This window comes from Equus caballus, chromosome 13 (assembly GCF_041296265.1).
Source record: "Equus caballus isolate H_3958 breed thoroughbred chromosome 13, TB-T2T, whole genome shotgun sequence".
Taxonomy (NCBI): domain Eukaryota; kingdom Metazoa; phylum Chordata; class Mammalia; order Perissodactyla; family Equidae; genus Equus; species Equus caballus.
Window position 1 is genome coordinate 31,165,489 of NC_091696.1, and position 20,601 is coordinate 31,186,089.

Sequence of the window (20,601 nt, forward strand, 5' to 3'; positions counted from 1 at the left end):
TCTGCAGAGAACAGCTGGCTGAGAGCATCCTCCATGAAGGCAGCACTGGCTGCCGGGTGGTCGAGAAGTTCCTAAAGATCCTGCAGGTGGTGGTTCAGGAGCCTGGCCAGGCGTTCAAGCCCTTCCTCCCCAGTATCATCGCCCTGTGTATGGAGCAGGTGTATCCCATCATCGCTGAGGTGCGAGGGTCTGGGGTGGTCGCCTGTGCTGTATTCTGTCCGCCCGCGATTGGGGAGGGAATGAAATGAGGAAAATGCATTGTGTTTTAAAGCTAATTTGTTAGTTATTTCACTTTTCTGGTAAAATAATCTTTCCAAGACAGAATGACTTTAGCTTGGTACAGTCTTTTTATTTTGGTTGAGTTAATTAGAACTAGTCTAGTGTAAGCATAGCAGGTTAGTTGTCACAAGGTTGGTTAGTAAGTAGGATCAGTTTCCCATGGCAAAATTTATAACTTTCGGTGCATATATAGTTTTCTCCAGCAAACATTATAACACATGTACTTTTCTATTAAGAACATTCATGATCTCACGGATACAAGGCAAGATCTCAGAACCATTCAAACCTTTGATGTTAAAGGAAAGCTCTTTGTCCTTAGAAAACAGACAGACACTCAGCATGACAAGATCCAGACTCTAACTATATAGCTTTAACTAAATTTTGTCTAATAGTTACACAAATAAAAGCTAACCTTTTTAACTGCCCAAACTGAGACTTAAGTAAGTCCTCTTGCTTTGCATCATTAAACACACTTGGGCCCTGTAGGGATTCCTGCCGTGGAAGCTTGTGCTCTCTGGGCTCGATTTAATTTTAATTAAGGCTGAATTAAGTATTTCTGGGCCTTATAATTTTAAATTCTACAGAGACGTCTGGAATAATGTGACCTGTCATGCTCCCCAGTGACTTGGAGATTTTTGGTTAAATTAGAAAATATTGCTGAGCCTGCCTCCCTCTCCTCCCAGAATCCCAGCTGCCAGTGAAGGAGACAGGCCCAGAGAGCAGTTAGCGCTGCACGCTGCCTCCACCCGGACAGCCTCTAATGCTTCTGTGGCTCCCAAGTGCTCTTTCAATTCCTTTTCTACAGAGGACAGAACCGCTTTTAAGCCTTCTTCTTTGTCTTTATGCTCAGAGGTTGCCTAAGATCAACAGGTTAGCTGGCGTTTTTATGCTAGGAAGAGGAACAACACAACCAAGGAGATGTGACAGATCATATCACCTGCTTTCTAAACAGGAAATCCATAGTCCTAATTGTTTTTCCATTTAGTAGCTTTTTTCCTAGCTTAAAAAGCTAAGTGCTTCCATCAGAAAAAGGGCCCCTTGGCGCTGACCCAGGCATTCTGTCTCAGATGTGGCCCTCTTTCTACTGAAGTACTCCTGGTGTCAACTGCTGGCCCAAGGAGGGCTTGATGGGACAAGAGTGTGGATGGGAAGCTGATGCTCTGCTTGTGTTACCAGGCATCTCTTAGGCCTCTTAGTTACTCTGGGCCCAGGCTGGGAGTGGCTCCCTGAGCCTCAGGAAGGGAAGGTTTGAGGGTCTGTGTGTGTCCCCACAGCGCCCCTCCCCTGATGTGAAGGCTGAGCTGTTTGAGCTCCTTTTCCGGACACTCCATCACAACTGGAGGTACTTCTTCAAGTCCACTGTCCTGGCCAGTGTCCAGAGGGGGATTGCCGAGGAGCAGATGGAGAATGAGCCTCAGTTCAGTGCCATCATGCAGGTAACATAGAAGAGCCGGTGAGGCTGCCATGTGATCCGAGAACAGACAGGCCTCATTCTGGGCACCACCTGTGTCCATTGGCTGTCTGTTCCTTAGTTTGCTTCTCTGGCACATGGCCCAACTTCCTCTCACGTAGGACAAGTACCATCTTTGAAGCTGGACGGTTTTGGGTCTGAAGCTCAGCTCTACCTCTTAGTACCCATGAAATTAATTAACTTCTTGGAGCCTCAGTCTCCTCATCTATAAAGGAGGGGATAGTACTGCCTATTTCAGGGGTTTGTTGTCGGGTTGAATGGGCTAGTATACACAAAGTACCTGGCATATGTAGATGCTGGATAAATGGCAGTTCCCTTTGCATTATAGTGGTGTCCTCAAGTGTAAGGAGACTGCCTGCATCACAGTCACTGGGGCCTCCTTAAGCGGAGGCTAACTGAACGGAGTCCTTGCAGAGGGGCTCAGTGAGCTGCATTTTTTAAAGATAGTTCTCGTACCATATTGAGAGAAGCACTGCCCTGTGAGTCGGTGCTCCCTTTCAAATCTGGTGTGACTGTTACACCCTGGAGAGCAAGCTGTCGGGGGTGCTGACCACTCACTGCTGTGGAAGCCTGGGGCGGCTCCCCTTGCCAGGATGGGCCAGGCTGGTCAGTGGCTGCTTTCAGGCGCTCTCCTTGTTCTGCACTCAGTTGTATAACGGTTTGATTCTAAGCCAAGGTCAAAGTAGAGGGCTCTTTTTTTGCTTTTCCAGTGCAAGTTTTTCCTTATAGGGAAGCCAGAGGGATTCTTCCCCACCCTCCCTTCAGCTCCTTGCCCCCATTCACACACACGTGTACACAGACAAGCACACGCACTCCCTGTGTGGAGACTCCTCTCTGGAAAAGCGCATGCCCTGCCCCCTCTTTCTGCAGTCACTTCACTGCGTTCTGTCTCCAGTACCCCTCGTGGACTGGGGTCTGGAGTGTTCAGGTGTTTGCTCCCCTCCTACCTCCCTCTCAAACTCTGTTCTTTCTTTTAAGACTTCTTGGGGAGACTGATGTGTCGTCCTCCACTCAGGACTGGTGAAAGCCACTTTGGAAAAACGGTTTCACAGTTTGGCAGTTTCTTGTAAAGTTAAACATGGTTATACATGACCTGGCAATCTCACTTCTAAGAATTTTACCTAAGATAAATGAAAACATATATTCACACAACCCATACACAGATGTTTATAGTGGCTTTTTTCATAATTGCCAAAAACTGGAAACAATCCAGATATGCATCAGCTGGTGAGTGGATAAACAAACCATGATACATGTATGTAATGACTTCTACTTAACAATAAAAAGGAACATAGTCTTATACAGACAGCAACATGGATGACTTCCAGATACATTATGCTAGGTGAAAGAAGCCAGATCCAAATGACTACATACTGTATGATTCCATTCCATTATATGACATTCTGGAAAAGGCACAACTAGAGGATCAGAATGAGCAGTGGTTGCCTAGGGGTTGTGACGGGGGTGGGGGTGGGGGGCACTGACTTCAAAGGGAGCATGAGGGAACTTTCTGGGGAGGTGGAAGTGTTCTGTGTCTCAATTATCTTGGTGGTTAGATGATTCTATGTGTTGATCTGAATTACAGCATGGCAAACCTCCAAAGGGTGAATTTTACTCTGTTATACTTCAATAAACCTGACTTTAAAAAATAAATAAAACTATTGAGCATCATGGAGCAGGGATTACAAGACCCCTTTCTCTTAGCTTAGGAGCCTGGGGACAGAATGACAAAGCAGTCCCCAGCTTACTCTAGGGAAGTGTTCTGCACACCTCTGGTTTGCGTTTCATTGGCCCACCACACTCCTCCCACAGCCATGTTCTACAGGAGCAGGACTCTCTGTGTTTGGGCGGAGGGAGTGTTTCTTATTGCCCTTGAACTAGTAACTTTGATAGCCCAGAAATTGCAAAGCAGTTTAAAAATGTGCTGTTGCTTAAGGCAGAGGCAGCCAGTTGTGAAGGAGCCTCTAAGGATTTCCGTTTTATAAGACCTGAGGTGCCAAGGAGAGAGCAGCTTACGGAGTGCTAGTGGGTGGCGTGAGGGGAGGCAGGCAGCTTTCACTGTCTGCTCAGCTTGCTGAGGTATTTGACTGGAGTTGTTAGCTCCTTGCTTCAAAGATAGATCCCGTGAAGGAGTCTAGAGGTGTTTTACAAAAGGGGTAAGGTAAGACCAAAATAGAGAAGTGAGGCCCAGTAGGGAGGACTTAGGAGCTGAGACTACACAGGAGCATTCCAAAAATCTGATGACAGGCCAGAAAAATCAAGGGAGTGGATACCCATACGCTCACCTGCCATTGGCTTAAGGAGCCACTCGTGGAGTGTCGGTTCTTTTGTTATGGGATAGGTGCCCTAGAAGGGCTGCGTCTGAGGGTGTTTAAATGCTGCTTGTAAAATGATGATCTTATTTCCTAGGCTTTTGGACAGTCCTTTCTCCAGCCTGACATCCACCTATTTAAACAAAATCTCTTCTACTTGGAGACTCTCAACACCAAGCAGAAGCTATACCACAAGGTAAGTGCCCTACCTCTCGGAAAGATTCCTTCATCAGAGGTGTCATGGGTCTGGGCTGATGACAGGAAGTAGGCTGGTACCTGGACAGGCCCCAGGGGGCTTGAGTGAGCCCACACAGCGATCACTCATCCTGGTCTCTCTCTGTCTGCAGAAGATCTTCCGGACCACCATGCTGTTTCAGTTTGTGAATGTGCTGCTCCAGGTCCTGGTTCACAAGTCCCACGACCTTCTGCAAGAGGAGATTGGCATCGCCATTTACAACATGGCCTCTGTGGACTTTGATGGCTTCTTTGTAGCCTTCCTCCCAGAGTTTCTGACCAGCTGTGATGGCGTGGATGCCAACCAGAAAAATGTGCTGGGGCGGAATTTCAAGATGGATCGGGTGAGGAGAGAGAGAGAGCCCAGGCTAAAGGGAGGGCAAGTGTGGGCTCTCAAGCCTGGCACCTGTTCAGTGAGGAGGGAGGGGGCAGGTTGCCTCCGTGTGTGGTTTGTACCCCCTAGTGGCTCCCCAGGAGCTCATGCAATTCCTAGATGACTGGGTGCTGTAGCTGGATTGAGGGGCACACGCTTTCCCCTAGTTTTGGCTTCTGCAGCACATATGGTGTTTGTCTCAGCCATTGGGCCCCAGTTCCAGCCCCAGCAGTCCATCTGATTGTTTTGGCTTGTTTGTGCTTACTGCACCCCATCGAGCACATCTCTGACTGGGGCTCAGCAGTCATTTCCTCATGGGTCATGAGCCACTACAGGCCAAACTTGCGGACTTCCACATAGGCCGAGAAGATTGGTGCTCGGGAGCTGCATCTCTGGGTCCCCAGGGTTAGAGGTGACTCCCTGGGCTCTTCCCAGACCATATGGGCTGACCTGCTGCCAGGTCCTGGAGGAGCCCTGCCCATACTCATGCTCTTGCCCCAACTGCTGTCTGCCTGGGGGAGGTCACATGGGCTGTCCGCAGGTCCTTGGGTGGGAGCTGGGGTGGTGACGGCCCTGGATGCACATGAAGCGTTGGTGTTGGTGTGTCTGGGTCCTCCGTTCCAGGCACTTCTTCCCTCCTTCCTGTTTTAGCTGTTGTGTCTCTACTGCTTGCCCAGTAGGTCTTCCTGGAGCTTTTCCTATGGAATAAGTAATTTTCGTCTTTCTCCACCTCACACTTGATAAAGTGACATCTTTCCTTTCTCCCACGTCCTTATGGTGTTCCTGCCTTGGCTCCTGCACTTGTGCAGCGTGTCCCCGGTTCCCCCTCAGTGTTCAGACCTACATAGTGCTCCTACTGGAGCACACTCGTCTTACTCCCTGCTAGTCTCATCTGTGATATGTGTCAGGATAGTTTCTTCTAGACTCGGCTCCTGTTTTCCTTTGTCTTAGAACCTTTCCCTGGGATCTATCTTGTTTTCTCCTAAGCTTCTTCAAGTTCACTTCAGCCACGTGGGTATTTTTTCTTCTTTTCCTAAAGGCCAAATCCTAATATTTAATGATCAGTTTCTAATGATGTCATTATCAATCAACTTCTTGATTTAAAGCAGTGGTTTCCAAATCTAGTTATGCATCAAAGCACCTGGGGTGCTTTCTGAGAATAGGGAAACTTACTCCTATGTTCTCCCCAGGAAATTCGAATTTGGCATTTGGGAGTCACAGATGTAAAAGACATCCCTTGGTTTGTTTTCTTGAGGATGAAGTAAATAAAGAAGTCAGCACCTTCATTCAGTCCTTCACTGTGTATTTAGAGCTCCTGCCTCTCAGGCCCTGTTCCAGGTGTTGAGGCACCAGTCCCTCCTTGCCTTCAGGGAGTCTTGCTGGGAAGACAGGCAACAGCGCCCTCTCTTGCAGCACACTGGGCCAAGCACTTTATGTGCTTCGCTGTTTCATGCCTTCCAGCAACCTTCTGGAGTCTAGGTCCTGTTAACCCCATTTCACAGATGAACCCGGGCTCAGAAAGGTCAGCAATTAGTTGGCAGTCACAGAACTTGGGAATAGTAGAGCCAAGGAAGCAGGCTTCAGAACTGGGTGTTCTGACTCCAGAGCCCGCATGCAGTGGGAGCCCACGGTACTTTGAGAGCTTGGAGCAGACCTAGCCTGCTGGGGCCAGGAAATAGGAGTATCCAAGTGGCCTTTTTGGAAGAGGCAGGCTTTGAGCTGAAGTTTGAAGAGGAGTAGAGGTTAGTAAAGTGTTGGTGGAGTGGAGGAGAGCTGGAAGTGCCTTCAGCTGTTTTCTGAGCCTCACCTGTCAGCCAAGGTTTCAGAAGGGATCGCCTTGGCACCACCAGCCAGGCAGGGGGCTGACTGCTCTGTGATGGGCACCATTGAGGTTACTCCCCATTTAGACCTACAGTCCAGCATTCACTAATCCCGATCTAAAGATGAGGAAGTGAACCTCAGGCAGTCTTGGAGTGGCATATGGTAGAGTATGGGGTTCCAGCTGCGAGCGGCCTTCTCCATGCATAGTCTGTGGCCCAGCGGGCTAGGTGTCAGGTGGCCTGTGGGCTACTGTTGGTGTGTCACTCTTGACTGGTAGGGCCTGCCTGGAGCCCTGGGTGGAGGAGGATTCTGCGTACGTGGCTCAGCTGGCCGCGGTGAGGGAGAGTTGTGCATTGGTAGCCATACCAGTGTTCATGAGCAATTCCAACCTGGACCCCCTTCCCTTCCTATCTGTGTAATCTGAGGCGAGTTTTTTAATCTCTCTGTGCTTCGTTTTCTTCGTCCTTAAAATGGTGGCACTAAGAGAACCTGGGTTGCAGGCGTGTGGTGAGGATTGAGTGAGTGTGTGTCTGAATTTCTTGGGACAGGGCCTGGCATTTGGTGAGCACTAGGGAAGTCTTAGATGTGGTCCTTTTTCTCCTGCAGTCCCTTTGCTGACACACAGTGCAAGAAAGAGTGGGAGTTTTGAGTTCTGTAAAATGTTCCTGTAGTTCCGAGGCACACTGGGATGGAAGTGGCTGGTAGGGTGGCTGGGTGATTTGGGGTGCTTGGGGGTTGGGCTGCAGCTGTGCCCCTGCCTTCCAGGACCTGCCCTCGTTCACCCAGAATGTGCACAGGCTGGTCAACGACCTGCGTTACTACAGACTCTGCAACGACAGCCTGCCCCCTGGCACTGTGAAGCTCTAGGCATGGCCTGCTTACCGCCCGAGGGACACAGACGCCTGCCGTTGCCACCTGCACCACCTCCACCTCCCACCCCAGATACCTCCCAGACGAGTCTCGGCCACTCCTCGGATTCTCGCACCCTGAGCAGCGTTGCTGGCCCCCTGCCCTCTCCACACTCCTCTCCTGCTGCCCACCCAGCAGAACTGGCTTCAGGGTGTTATCTCAGCACTGGTTGGAGTGCCCAGGGCATTTGGAGCAGGCAGAGGGTTGTGTGCCCAGCTACCATGGAGGCACTGGGAAATCCTGTGGGATGGGCCGTGCAGATCATGCATTTATCAGTCATGAGGCAGAAACACCAAGGACAGCTTATGACAGTGCCACCTTCTCACCATTCCACCTCCCCCGCTCCCCGGCCCAGCCGGCTAAGGAGAGACCTGATGTTGGAACTATGTTGGCACTTCTGTCAAGCCTCTCCTTCCCGCCCCCACAATTGCCTTGAAGTCTCTGCTCTTTGTCAGAGATTTGCAGACTCATGGTTTTTTTGTTCTTGTTTTCTCATCATTCCATTGTGATACTAAGAAACTAAGAAGCTTAATGAAAAAATAAAATGCTTATGTTGTTGTTATATAAACGCTGGGTAGGGAGCTTCTCTCCACTCAGAACCTCCTCAGGACCAGCATCCCAGTGAAGGGGCCATCCTGGTGGGGAGCAGGGCAGTGAGGGATGAGGCGTGTTTGTGCTCTTGGAGAGCACGTCAGAGGGAGACTAACTTGTGTAGGGCCTGGCTGCATCCCACCATCTTCTAGATAACATCTCCTTAAGCTGTGTGAAGATCCAGGGTCCCGCGGTCTTGTATTTGAAGATAACAGGGGACTTGGTCTCACTGACAACCTGGTGTGGAGCCGCCACCACCCCTCCAAGTGTGGGCTCCCACTCCTCCACCTCCCAGAGACTGGATCCCTTCCCAAGGCACCCAGCCGGGAATTGTCCCTTAGTGAACTGAAGTCTCACTTGAGGACAGCAGGGACGTGGAAGCCTCATGATGGATCGTCTCAGAACAGTGGGAGGGGAGGAGAGAGGGTGTAGCTATGTGTGAGGGGTGGAGAGTTGGTGGGACTCAGGGCTTGTGGGTGTGTCTGAGAGCTGAGGCCTTGTCCAGCCATTCATGTGTGGGAATGGCACTTGTCCTCGAAGTTTCTGGGATAACGGATCAGCAACTCCTGCTTTAGGTGTCACAATGACTGGACAGACAGGACTAGGGGAGGTTTTAATGTGGAATACCACAGCTGGCGGGAAGAGGTTGCTCACCTGAAAGTGAGGGTGGTGGTGGTCCATGAAGGGGGAGGGTGGCCGTTGCCTTGTTGATAGAACTGGGGAAGAAGAGAATTGAGGGCTGATGGTTTCTGAGGCCTTTATAAAGATCGCTGAGGCCAGGGGGAGCTGGTTTTGATGGGGGCGGGGTGTGTGTGTGTGAGAGTCAGCTCCTCGTTCCCTGTCAATCACAGATTCCCAGCTGCAGCTAGCTCCACTTCAGAATTCGGAGAGGAGGGAACTGAAACGCCAATCGCTCTTCTGCAGAAAGGAATTAACATCCAATTATTCCTGGGCTATAAATACCGCCTCACCTGCCTGCTAGGGAAGGCCTGGAGCACTGTCTATGCCTGAGATTATGAAAGAGCTTTTTGAATGCCTAGAGATGGAGAGGGTGAGGGGATGGTTTTGTCTCCTGGGAGCCTCACCCTTGGACAGAACCCAAGGCAGGACTTGGGATAGCAGAGGAAAGGGTGTGGGGAGTAGGGTAGGCTGGGAGGGATTTTGTTACAAGACTGATGGGCATGGCACCAACTGTGTGGGTTCTGGTGAGCTCTCAGTCCTTGGAGGTGTGCAAGTAGAGGCTAGGAGGGGGGTCGGTCAGATTTCTGACCTGATTCCTCTTGTCCACAGTGCCCCACATAAGGCTCGGCACAGAGTGGGCCTTGAGTGTGGGTGGAATTGGATGAATTTACAGGCCCTTGATAAATCCAGAAATTGTCTTTGCGTTCTGAGGAAGGGGAGTGGGAAAGGTGAGAGATGGATGGTAGGGAGCCTTTAGGTCAGTCTCAGCCGGGCACAGATGATGGCAGGGGGTTTTCAGTGAGGTGGGCTGCTTCCCCTGGTGCCTTAGCATGTCAGGAGGCTGTCCTGGCTCCATTCTGGGGCTCATGTCCTGCTTTCCCTCTGTTTTGTGTCATTTCTGTTTGCTAAAGGTACAGCACTGGCTTTGGGAAGGGGTCTGATAAAACATTTATCTTCACAATTTCTGGCATTTTCCTACTGCCTACCATTGGCCTTGCACAATGGGGGGTCAACTTTTTTTTAACAGCCTATTTTTTCTCCTGACTATAAAATGTTGTAGAAGAATATGTGAAAAATGCAAAAAACTAAAAAAGTGATCTAATCGCACTGCCCAGAGAAGACCACTGTTAAAATTTTGGTGAATTTTCTCTACACATTTCCCTACATGTGTATAAATATGTGTGTTTTTGCTTTTCCTTTTGTTTTTTTTTTTTTTGTAAAATTGAGCTTCTGTTGTTTTGTAGTCTCCTTTTTATTTACCTAACATCTTATGACCATTTTCTCAGGCTATTAAATATTTTAAGACTTTTTTTTTTTTTTTTTTTTTTTTGGTGAGGAGGATTAGCCTTGAGCTAACATCTGTGCCAGTCTTCCTCTATTTAGTATGTGGGACGCTGCCACAGGATGCCTCGACGAGTGGTGTGTAGGTCCACGCCCAGGATCTGAACCCACAAATCCCAGGCCACCAAAGTGGAGCAGGCGAACTTAACCGCTACACCACTGGGCCAGCCCCTAATACATGATTTTTAATGGCAGATGCTATTCCATCATGTGGATGTACCATGATTTGTTTATAGTTTTTCTTGTTACAAGTGGTGCTGCAAGTGCACATCGTTGTACGTAAATCTTGGTGCTTGTCTGATTGTTTCCGTAGGTTCAGTTCCTACACATGAAATTGCTGGGTCGATTCTTTTGTCTTGTGATAGATAGTGCTGGGGCCTAATTTCTATTTTGAAGAAGGATAAGAGTTACAGACTTCAGAGTTGCAAAATGTCTGAGCTATAAGGCTCCGCTGAGGTCATTTGACCAAATCAGCCCCTGGTTTTGTGGATCTTGGGGACTGGGGCCCAGGGCCCCCTGGCTGGTTAGTGGTGAGACCTAACCAGGCCTGCTGCCCACTTCTGAGCAACAACATTGTCCTAGAGTAACATCTGTGCAGGGCAGCTGGGACCAGGGAGAGGAAAGAGCTGATAGTTCCAGCTGATTCCTTGAGCCTTGACAGGAACCATGATCGATGGTGGTTCATTAATTTAACAAACATTATTTATTGAATGCCTCGATAAGCCAAGTGTTGGCTGCAAGTGAAGAACTTAGAGATTAATAAGACACAGCCCATGCCTGCAAGGAATTCCCAGACCAGTGAGGAGACAGACAGGCAAACGGATGTTGCAGAATGGTGTGCTAAGTACTGTGATGGGGGTTGGGAGTCCAGAAAATGGACGGAGGGTTGTAGAGGGAACTGGAGGAGGGCTGAGGACCAGGGGAGGCTTCGTTGCAGGTGACGATCATCTGAGCAGGCTCCTGGAGAGTGTGAAGAAACTCACCAGTGGGCAGGTGAGTGGAAAAAGGGTCATGGCACAGGTGTGATGGTGTCGAGGCCGGCAAGCAGGCTGGGGCCAATGGGAGACATTTGGAGATTGCCAGGAAGCTTTGATGGGGAAATGGATTTTTTTTTTTTTCCAAACCAGGACGTGTTGGGTAAAAAGAGACATTATCAGCCATAATTTTGGGACAAGTGTAAACTGGGACTTCTGGTCTCTCTAGTCTTGGAGGAGAAAGTCTCTGCCTCTGTGAGGCTTGTCGTGTCATCCAAGATGGGAAAAGACGAAGTCCCACCAGCATTCTTCCTTTAACTTCGGCTGCAGCAACCAGGTTCATCAGGAGGAGTCAACTCTGACCTGGGCCCAAGCACCAAGACAAACAGATGCAGAGCAGTGTTGCATTCTAGGCAGCGAGCATTTTGGTGAATGTGGTATGCCCGCTGAGTCACCTCCAGGACCAGCTCTTGGGGAAAGCTGGGGTCTTCCCTGATCCTCTCAGACTAAGTTGGCTGCCCCCCGCCCCCCGGCTTCCTCCTCCTCCTCAGCTCTCCTGAACTCCCTTGACAGGGGCTTCCTCCCCCACGGCACCTGTGTCCCCAGTGCTCAGCTTGGTGTCTGCTTGAACACCTGGCCTTACCTTTCAGGGCTCCTTAGGGAAAAGCACTGGCGTGAACGGCTCTTCTGTGAAGGATTTCTTTAGCTCAAGGACTCCGTTTTCCACTCTTGCCTGTCTGCATCCTTTGGAAATTTCTTTAAAGAGCCGTGTTAATTAATTGGCTCAGACTGTTGGAGTTGGTGGGGTGGTGGGTTTCATAGCAGACAAACAGCCTCCCAGCCTTGGGTAGTGCCGACCAGAAGCTGGCTCTGGGCCCCCAGGGACCCGGAAGGGCTTAGGTGCCAGCCAGGGTGGGGCTGGGGGATGGAAAATTAATTACTTAAATGAAACATCCAGCAGCTCCACAGCTCTGACATGTAGGTGGGCATTTTGGCAACAGGTATATTTTATTTATAAAAATAAGCTTAGTTTTAGTTTTTTTCCTCCTCCTCTTTATTGTAGAAATAATACATGTTCCTTGCAGATAAGCAAAAAGAAGAAAATAAAAATCCAAGTCATTTAAAAACTTCTCCATGAGTGGCCTTCCAGACCCCCCGCCCTTGCATTTATGTACGTGTACCCATCCACACACCTCTTTCTCTGAGCGGGAATGACATGCTACATGCATGGCAGGGTTCTGCGCACTTGGGCTTCTCTGTGCATGCACGTTTGTTGATGGGTCACACGAGCCCTAGAGGCCCCAGCTGTCAATGGCTGTTTTCACCTAAGCCATGACTTGGGCCAGGGAGGTGGACAAAGCCTCTAGAACATTGTGGGAAGTAATCTCTGGGACCGCATCCCTCACACCCACGTTGGTGTCTGGAGCTGGCTTAGGGGGCTGAGGCCAGGGACACGTCCAGAGGTGTGGCTCCTCCCTGAAAAGCCAAGACGGATACCGCTGTCTTTCTTGGAGCCCCATGGAAGGCATAGTCCCCGTTTTGCAGAGGGGGAGCCTGTGGCCCAGAGGCTGCAACCTGCCCCTGCCCGCCTCTCCCCTGCTAAGTCCCCATGGCCACCTTGAAGTCGATGATTCCTGAGCTCCCTGGGAGTCAGCGACCTTGCTTCCAGCCTCTGAAGGGCACTCGAGTAGAAGTGACTCGGACACTGGAGGAGGATGTGCACAGCATCTCAATCTTCCCCTCATTGAGCCTGCCCGGGGAGGGGCCCAGAGCCACAGAAAACTCTGGGGGCTTTTACTACGCGAATGACCTGTATCATGGCATTTCCGAAATTGGTTCCTGCTTCCCCCACTGCAGGAGGAGGCAGCCTGGCGCTGCCTCCCAGATGCAGCCCGGGTTTGCCTTCTGCAGGCACCAACCCCACCCCCTTAGGATTCCTGTGCTTTCAGAGCACATGCTCTCAGATGAGATTGAGGCTCAGAGAGGGAAAGTGACTTGCCCAAGGCCACAAAACAAGTCGCTGGCAAAACTGAGTTCTAATTGTATGTCTGCATGGCTCCAGAGTCCGTCTTCTTTCTGCTGTGCGAGTGCGCATGGAGGAGTCAGCCTCCTCTGAGCCAAACTGGAGAAACCTCAGCACCCTAAGGACCTGGGAAGTCCCTTCTGTGCTCATGTCAGTCATTTCGAAGCTCATGTTCTGATTGGTCAAGGAGACAGGACATTTATCTCTGTTTCCAGTTGAACTGGAAGGACTTTGAGGCCCAGAGGGGTTACATGGCTTGCCCAAGGTCACACAGCTGGAAAGTGGCAGAGTGAGAATTCAAATCAGGTGCGTAGACTTCCAAATTCTCTGTTCCCTGCTGGAGGCGCTGTGGCTGCTGTGCTCCCTGTGCTGCTTCCTGACAGGCCTGAGTGGAGGTGCTTTGAGAGTGGAGCTGCCGGAGGAGTCCCGGAGCCTGAGCTGGCTGTGGGGTGGGCGGGAAGCCGAGAGCTAGGCATCTGAGTCCCTGTGGGCCCAGATCCCCCATGTCTGCTGGGTCCCATCCCTTTCCCTCTCTGGGCCCTCTCTCTTCTCACGGCCTGGCAGGGACCCCAGCCAGTGCATGCGAGGAGCGGGCCTGCTTCCTGGCACACAGTAGGGCTTCATACCTAGTTGGTCCACTGGTGGCTTGAGAGCTGTGTGCAGAACCTAGTGGGGCCGCACTTCTGGGAGGCCCCGGGCACTCTGGCCTGTCCCTGAGTGCAAGGCTTCTTGGGGTTCTCTATGGACAGGGTTGTGGAATTCAAGGCCAGCTGTAGGTTTCCCTTAATATGACGATGCGTGTCTGACCCACCCTCAGCTCAAAGACACACGTCATTTATGCATCACTCACCTAGTCAGTCTGTCCGTCACCAGACACTTGCCGAGGGTCTGCTCTGTGACAGGTACCGGATCGAGGACAGGAAGCACAGATAACACGTGGGTCCTGTCCTCAAGGGAGGGGAGGATCCTGCCATGTGCTTTTCATGATAATAGTTATATGTGTGCGTATGTGTGCACGTGTGCATGCCCATGTGTAGGGCGGTGGACAAAATGTACTCTGTAGTCTTACCTGACTCAGATGTGCGCAAAATGTACCTGTTGCTATAGCTGATCTCCTTTTATTCTGGAAAACTATGTTTTAAAAAAATGTACTCATTAGAAATAATTCCAGATTTAAAACAGACTTTTCTGGATAAAATATTCAGTAAAAGTTCAAACTTTAGACAGGCTTTGTGAGAATTTCAGAAGGCACCTCTTCCTCCAAGCAGGTGCAGCTCTGCACCAGGAAAATGGAGGGTGGGCAAGATTTCAATAAGCACTCACTTCCTCAGCCAGGCCTTCTTGGACAGTGAACAACCTGCACAGCTGTCCATGGTGAATTGGTCAAATTCCCCATCAAAACTTGTCTCAAGAAGTCTCCCTTTCTCCTCATCCCTCCTCTTTCTAAGATGGCTTCAGGAGAGGCAGCTTATGTCTTTGTGGGGTTGGAGAAGGGACATCTGGCCCTTGTTTTGGATTTTGGGTCATGAGAACAAAAGACCACTATTAGATGGGCATGGTCCCCTCAGGACTGAATACCCAAAATGGACTCAGTCCTGTATCGGAGGCTAAGTGCGTCTGCAGGCCACACCTCCAGCATGTACATCTGGCCTTTGCCAGTCCCCATGAAGGGTGTAGTAGTCATTAAAATTGTCATTGGCGTCTGAAGCCTCCACCTTCCTGTGAGCAGAGCAGAAAATCAGAGCGAGTGGGCGTGAGGTCTCGGTGCTGTTCGGTGCCACAGCAGATGAGTGGGTGCTAGAGCAGCCCCTGCCTCCCGGCCGCCAGCCTGGGGGTGGCTGCTGCAGTCACTCCCCTCCCTCCATGTGGCCTATTGCCCTGGGCAGCATGGGGTCCTCTGCTCTTGAGCCTCAGTCTCCCCCTACACGGGAACCGGGCTTTTCCTCCTTCCCCGGCTTAGGTAACTCTCAGTGGCCTCCTTCCAGGCCACCAGGCCCTTCTACCCTCAGCCACCCCCAGGGCTCCAGCTCCACCGCTCTTCCAGATAACTCTGGAGAGGCCATGGCCATTGAAAGGGGAGTTGGTAATGAGAAGTGACATCAGAGGGTGCAGAGCCAGAGCTCAGACACAGATGGGCATCAGTCCTGTTGGTCAGTCCTTGGGCAACATTCAGGCTGCTGCCCCTGGGAAGGCCTCAGTGGACACCAACAAGAAGCTTGGCCGGTGTGGCTCCCGGGGGGTCTGGTGTTCACTGGCCAGTCTTTGATCCAGCAGCTTGGACATGGTGACAGGTGACAGTCCTCTTCTTGCTCCTCATGCTCTGTCTTCCCTCTACACCTCATGCCCCTCCCACCCACCAACTCCCTCCAGACCCCCAGGGGCAGAGTTTTGGGGTTAGTCCTGGACTTGCATCCTCAAGGGGACAGGAGCCTTGTGCCGGCTGCCTGAATCAGGGAGAATCAGGAATCCACTTCCCCAGGGAGGGGGCGCTTCTTTACTGGACCCAAATAGTCTCTCACCTTTCAGTGCTGACCCACGGGCCTCAGTAGAACAGTAGGCTGCTCAGGGAATCCCTGGTCGGGTTCGAAGCTCTCCCTTAAGGAGCTAAACCCCAACCACTGGTCAGTCTTACCACCTGCCTTTAAAATTTCCGTGTTCTCCACCACACTCTGCCTCCCGCTCCAGGAAGCAGCTTGACTCTCTCCCAAGTTGGAATCCTATGTGGGCGCTTCTGATGGTGAAAAGGAGGCTGAGACATGAGTATTGCCTTCTGCACTGGGGAGAGCGACTCAAAATGCGAGAATTTCCCCCAGACACCAAGGCTAGTTAAAAGATGGTGGGCAGCTGCATGTGTGACCTACACCCGCTAGATGGCCACACAAGGATTTCTGGATCCCTAGGTCTCCTACAACTGGACCCACCCCAGAGACCGTCCCCTCTGGTTAGGGTGGGCAACAGTGTGAGAGGGCTGGCCTGGGCCTTCCTGGGGATCCCACCCTCTGTCTTCTCTCTCCCAGTCCCAGGTCCCTCCAGAGGTGCTGAGGCAGCCAGAGAGGTGGGTGTCTGGGAGCTTAGAGGAAGTCAGAGTGCATCTGACCTTGCCCAGAAGGCCTGGGTCTCGGGAGTCAGACTGGCACAGATCTGGGTTCAAGTTCACACGCTACTGCTTACTAATAGCAGGGCCAGACGCTAAACACTGGAAAAAGTGTAGCGCCAACACCTTCCCCCCAAAGTAATTTAAAATAAAAACAATACTAAGTCAATTACACCTCAATAAAACTAGAAAACAACCCAAAACTAAGCCATAGATTCACTATTTCAAAGTGCTGCTACACTCGTATGTAGGCTGGTTTCTCTCTCTCGTGCTTCTAAGCCTAGGTCAGTCAGCCTAGCCATGTGACCTTGGGTAAGTCACTTAGCCTCTCTGGTCCTCAGTCCTCATCTAGAACATGGAGTTAGTGTGAGTGCTCCCAGGGTTGTTGGAGGAGCACGTGAGATGATGGATGCAGAGTATTCATCTTCAAGCCGGAGTCACGTAAACAGTGGTCCTTCAGGTGGTTATTGACACGGGCCTACTCTGAGCTGTCGGGGTGTGCGGACCACAGCACTGGAGGCCTGGTTTCCACTGGTCAGCAGCAGTCAGGGGTGAATGGGGGTTCAGCTGATACTTGATCTGGAAAGGATAGAGAAAGCCCGAGCAAAGACTACACACGGGCCAGGTGTAGACATGAGGCAGGTGTGAGGAGAGGGGGAGGCTGTCCCAGGCTGGGCCCCCAGTGCCTATCTCTTGGCAGCCCCCCAAGTCCCTCATGCACTCCTCAGACACTGGGCCCCGGGAGAGGGGGTTAGTTACCCCGCTTTCAGGGGCAGAAACTCAGAGATGCTCAGAGAGGACCTGAGACTTGTCCAGCATCACAGCAGAGCAGGAACTTGAACCCAGGTCTGGTGGTAGCCTGCTGGCCAGTGCTCTCCTGCTGCCTCTGACACAGACGGGCTCTTCCTGAGCACCCCTGCCTCGCAGTGCTGGCCTTGGGGTCTTGAGGTGGTCTGGGCAGGTCTAGGGGGGCTGGTAGACAGTGAGGCTTCCTGGGCTGTCCCTCCTGCTGCCAGATCTTCTGCCCTACTCTACACGGCTGCCACCCTCGGGACACAGTCTGTGACTTTGACACCTGCACACTCTCATATACACACACGCATACACGCACATGTGCACATGCACACAGACACATACACACCTGTCTGGGAGAGCAGGAACTGTTTGAGGAGGTAGAGAATGCATGACCTCCCCAGGAGGTATTGACACAGCCTCTCTGATCACAGCCAAGTCCAATGCCCTTGTGTTACAGCTCGGGAGGCTGAGGCCGGGGTGGGGGACCGGCCAGATGTGAGAGCCAGGGTCAGAGCAGCATTAGAACCCAGTGTCCCGGCTCGTAGCTCAGCCCTCTCCGCTGTGCCTCTGCACGCACCTGAGAGAGGTCACCATGGCAATGGGGCGGCCCTGGTGGCCCAGGTGAGTGGGAAGAAAAGGCCAGAGAGCTAACATTTCTTGAGCACCTGCTAAGTGACTGGTTTACTGGGGCATTTAACTCACTGGAGTATAAACATGAGATGGTTTCGTTTCTCAAAAAAAAGGAGAGAGCATAGCTACAGACTCAGAGTTCCGACAGCCTGGGATCAAATCCTGGCTCCCCGCCTCCTGCTTTGTGACCTGGGGCTAGTTTCTGAACCTCTCTGCCTTGGTTTCTCGTCTTTAAAATGGAGATAATATAATAATTAATAATAATGATACTATAGCGTTGTCATGAAGATGAAAAGAATGACAATCGAAAGCACCAGAGCTGTGCCTGGCACACAGGAAGCAGTGTCTTTGTTAGCTGCTGTCATTGTTACTATTTTATTTTTATTAGTCACCTAATTTCCTTCAACCTCACTCCATCCCTCATTGCCAGGTTGGCCAGATTCCACAGCTTCTGGTCCTTTCTTTTGTTGGAATGGTCTCATTTCAGTAGTAGGCTCAGGCCCACTTGCTTTCAAACCTCTGTCTTCAATTCAATTCGGAATGCCTCTCCTCCGCTCGTCCTTGCTGCTCCAGTGTGCACAGCTGTGGGGGTAGCAACAGGCTCCTCATAAGCCTGTATCAGGCTCTTCCACACCTTCCTTCTCCTTCTCCCACTTACTGGCTCCTTTGGGGTTGGAGGTATGGAACTCCCTGCAGAGGGGATCCCATATCAGTCCTGGAGCAGAGGCCAGCCTCGTCCTGGATCCCTGTGGCACTGAGCTGGCCCCCAGTGTGGTTCAGTCCTCAGTACTTTCTCCAGGTTGGGAGTCTGCACCATCTTTCACTTCTGTGGTTCCCAGAGCAGTCCTGTGACCCCCTCTCCTCCTCTAACTTCTGGGGACAAAGGGAGTCCTTATCTACTCTTCTGAGGACCACAGAGAAGAAATGTGACTTTCCCTAGGTCTTCCCAGGTGCATGCCACCACAGGCCCTCCAAATCAAGATCAGCTGTGGGCCTGGGTCCCTGCAATGGACCCCCACTTTCAGAAGTCTCTGGGCCAGAAATGCCACTGGTGGCCAGGTTCCCAGGTGTACCCCCAGCCTCCAGGGGCCAAGCAGCGGGCAGTAGAGCACTCTCGGCCCTGGTTCTTCCACCCCCCATGCTGGCCTTTACTGGCGCCTTGCAGCTCCTTTCACTAAGGAACAGAAGGTTACTTCCAACCCCTTGACTTTGGGTTTGGCCACGTGACTTTGGCTAGTGGGTTCAGGTAAAAGTGACAGCGTGTCAGTTCTAGGCCTAGACTGACAGGCCTCATGCTTGTCTCCTTGCACCTCTGCCATTGTCTTGAAAAGAGTTGGCCTGGACTGCCCCCCTGGGCCCAGGAAGAGGAGGAGGGACACGTGGAAAGGAGCCGAGGCCAGCCTGGATCAGCCAACACTAGCCAGCTGCAGACCCGAGCCAGCCGGCCGAGCCAGCCTACGCCCCCAGACAGGCGAGCAGGCCGAGCCGAGACCAGCAGACCCCAGCCAACCCTCTGACAGGAGACTGAGCCCAGCTGACCCTAGCCACCCCCTGGACATGTGCGTGGGCCCAGTGGGCTCAGCAGAGCTGTCCTGGCCAGCTTGTCCTAGACCATTCAAACCCAGCAGGCTGCAGATTCCTGAGCTAAATAAATGTGTGTGTTGTATGCCGTGGAGATTTGGTGGCTCTTTGTCACGCTGTCTTCTCAGGGCCCTAGTTAACTGGCACACACCCCCATCTTCTACCCCACAATAGGGGGAGGGACTGAGAATAAAAATGCCTTACTCACCTCCGCAGCCTCCCAGGAAGCCGTCTGCCCACACTTGTCTCTTGCAGGGGCACCAGTGGGGGTCTGTGGTGTCTCTGGCTCAGCCAACATCCAGCTGGCAAACAAGGTGCCAGCTGCTGCTTCTTGCAGGCACCCCAGTCTGTCTGTACAGCTCTCACAGAAGCTCCCTCTCTTTCGGATGTGGGATACTTGACAGCTTTTGTCCTCAGCTTTGACCTGAGCTGCCAAGTGGGGACAAAACAGGAGAACTCCCACCGGGTGGCCTGTTATCTGAATATTATCTTAATTCACCGCCACTGCATCAGTGGGACTACCTCCATTTTATAGGAGGAGACTGAGGGTCAGTGATGGTAAATGACCTGCCCAAGGTCATAAGGATGGATCCAGGATCCAAACAGAGATGTGTCTGACATCAGAGCCCAGGCCTTGGTCCCCATATTCTGCCACATCCTGAGGAAAAGAATTCCTATCAGCTGGGCCGGGGGAGCGAGAGCCCTCTGGCCACCTCATGGAGAGAGGGCTGAGCTGGGCCTGGGCTTCTGGAGGGAGCTCCTCAGGGCTCCTCTCCTGCCTGCCTCCCCTGGGCCCCAGAAGAGCAGCTGCTATACTTGGGTCAGGTTCGTGGGTGAGGATGGGGCTCCTTCTGCCAGAGGCAGGGGAAGAAAAAGATGAGCAAGGGTCGCTGTGGCTGCCTGTCTGTCCCTCCCTGCCTTCCCGCCCTTCCTTCTCCATTTCTCTCTGTGATAAACGTTCAGTGAGAGGCTATGGCATCCCAGGCTGTGCTCTAGGCACACCGGACTCCACAGTGAGGAGAACGGGCCTGGTCCTGCCCTCGTGCAGCTGGCACTCTAGAGGAGGTGACAGAACAGATAGGACGTGAACAACTGAATGACCAAACATGGCCACTTTGCATCGTGCTTAAGTGCTGGCAACCATGTTGGTGATGGGACACATACATAGTCACAGGAGTGAGCACTTTTGGGTGAATGGTCTGGGGAGCGGGGGGCCTCTCTGAGGAGGTGACCTGGAGCTGAGACTGGATGAGACAACAGGAGAGCTCTTCAGGCAGGAGGAACAGCAGTGCAAAGGCCCCGAGGCAGGAATCAGCTGAACGTGTTAGAGAACAAGAGGAAGGCCAGTGTGGCTAGAATTTAGAGGGTGAAGGAAGAGTATTGTGAGATATTATTTGATTATTTAAATATGTATGTGTGCTGTTTGATATGAATTTTAAACAACTGAAAATTGACAATAGTACAAAGCATACTCCCCAACCCCCAACATTGC

General features: G+C 51.7%; 1 protein-coding gene across 2 annotated transcripts in view; it reads left to right on the forward strand.

Annotated features, from left to right (window-relative positions):
- XPO6 (exportin 6) overlaps positions 1–7,967 on the forward strand; it is a 96,162-nt gene extending 88,195 nt beyond the window's left edge. The window contains exons 20-24 of one of the 2 annotated variants that reach the window (XM_001915898.6): positions 8–179; positions 1,554–1,715; positions 4,160–4,258; positions 4,410–4,640; positions 7,256–7,967. In XM_001915898.6, coding sequence (XP_001915933.2) covers positions 8–179; positions 1,554–1,715; positions 4,160–4,258; positions 4,410–4,640; positions 7,256–7,357 — 766 coding nt within the window. In that variant the 3' untranslated portion in view covers positions 7,358–7,967. The remainder of the gene's footprint in view (positions 1–7; positions 180–1,553; positions 1,716–4,159; positions 4,259–4,409; positions 4,641–7,255) is intronic. The other variant, XM_005598823.4, reaches the window with a different exon arrangement.
- Positions 7,968–20,601: the final 12,634 nt, after the last annotated feature.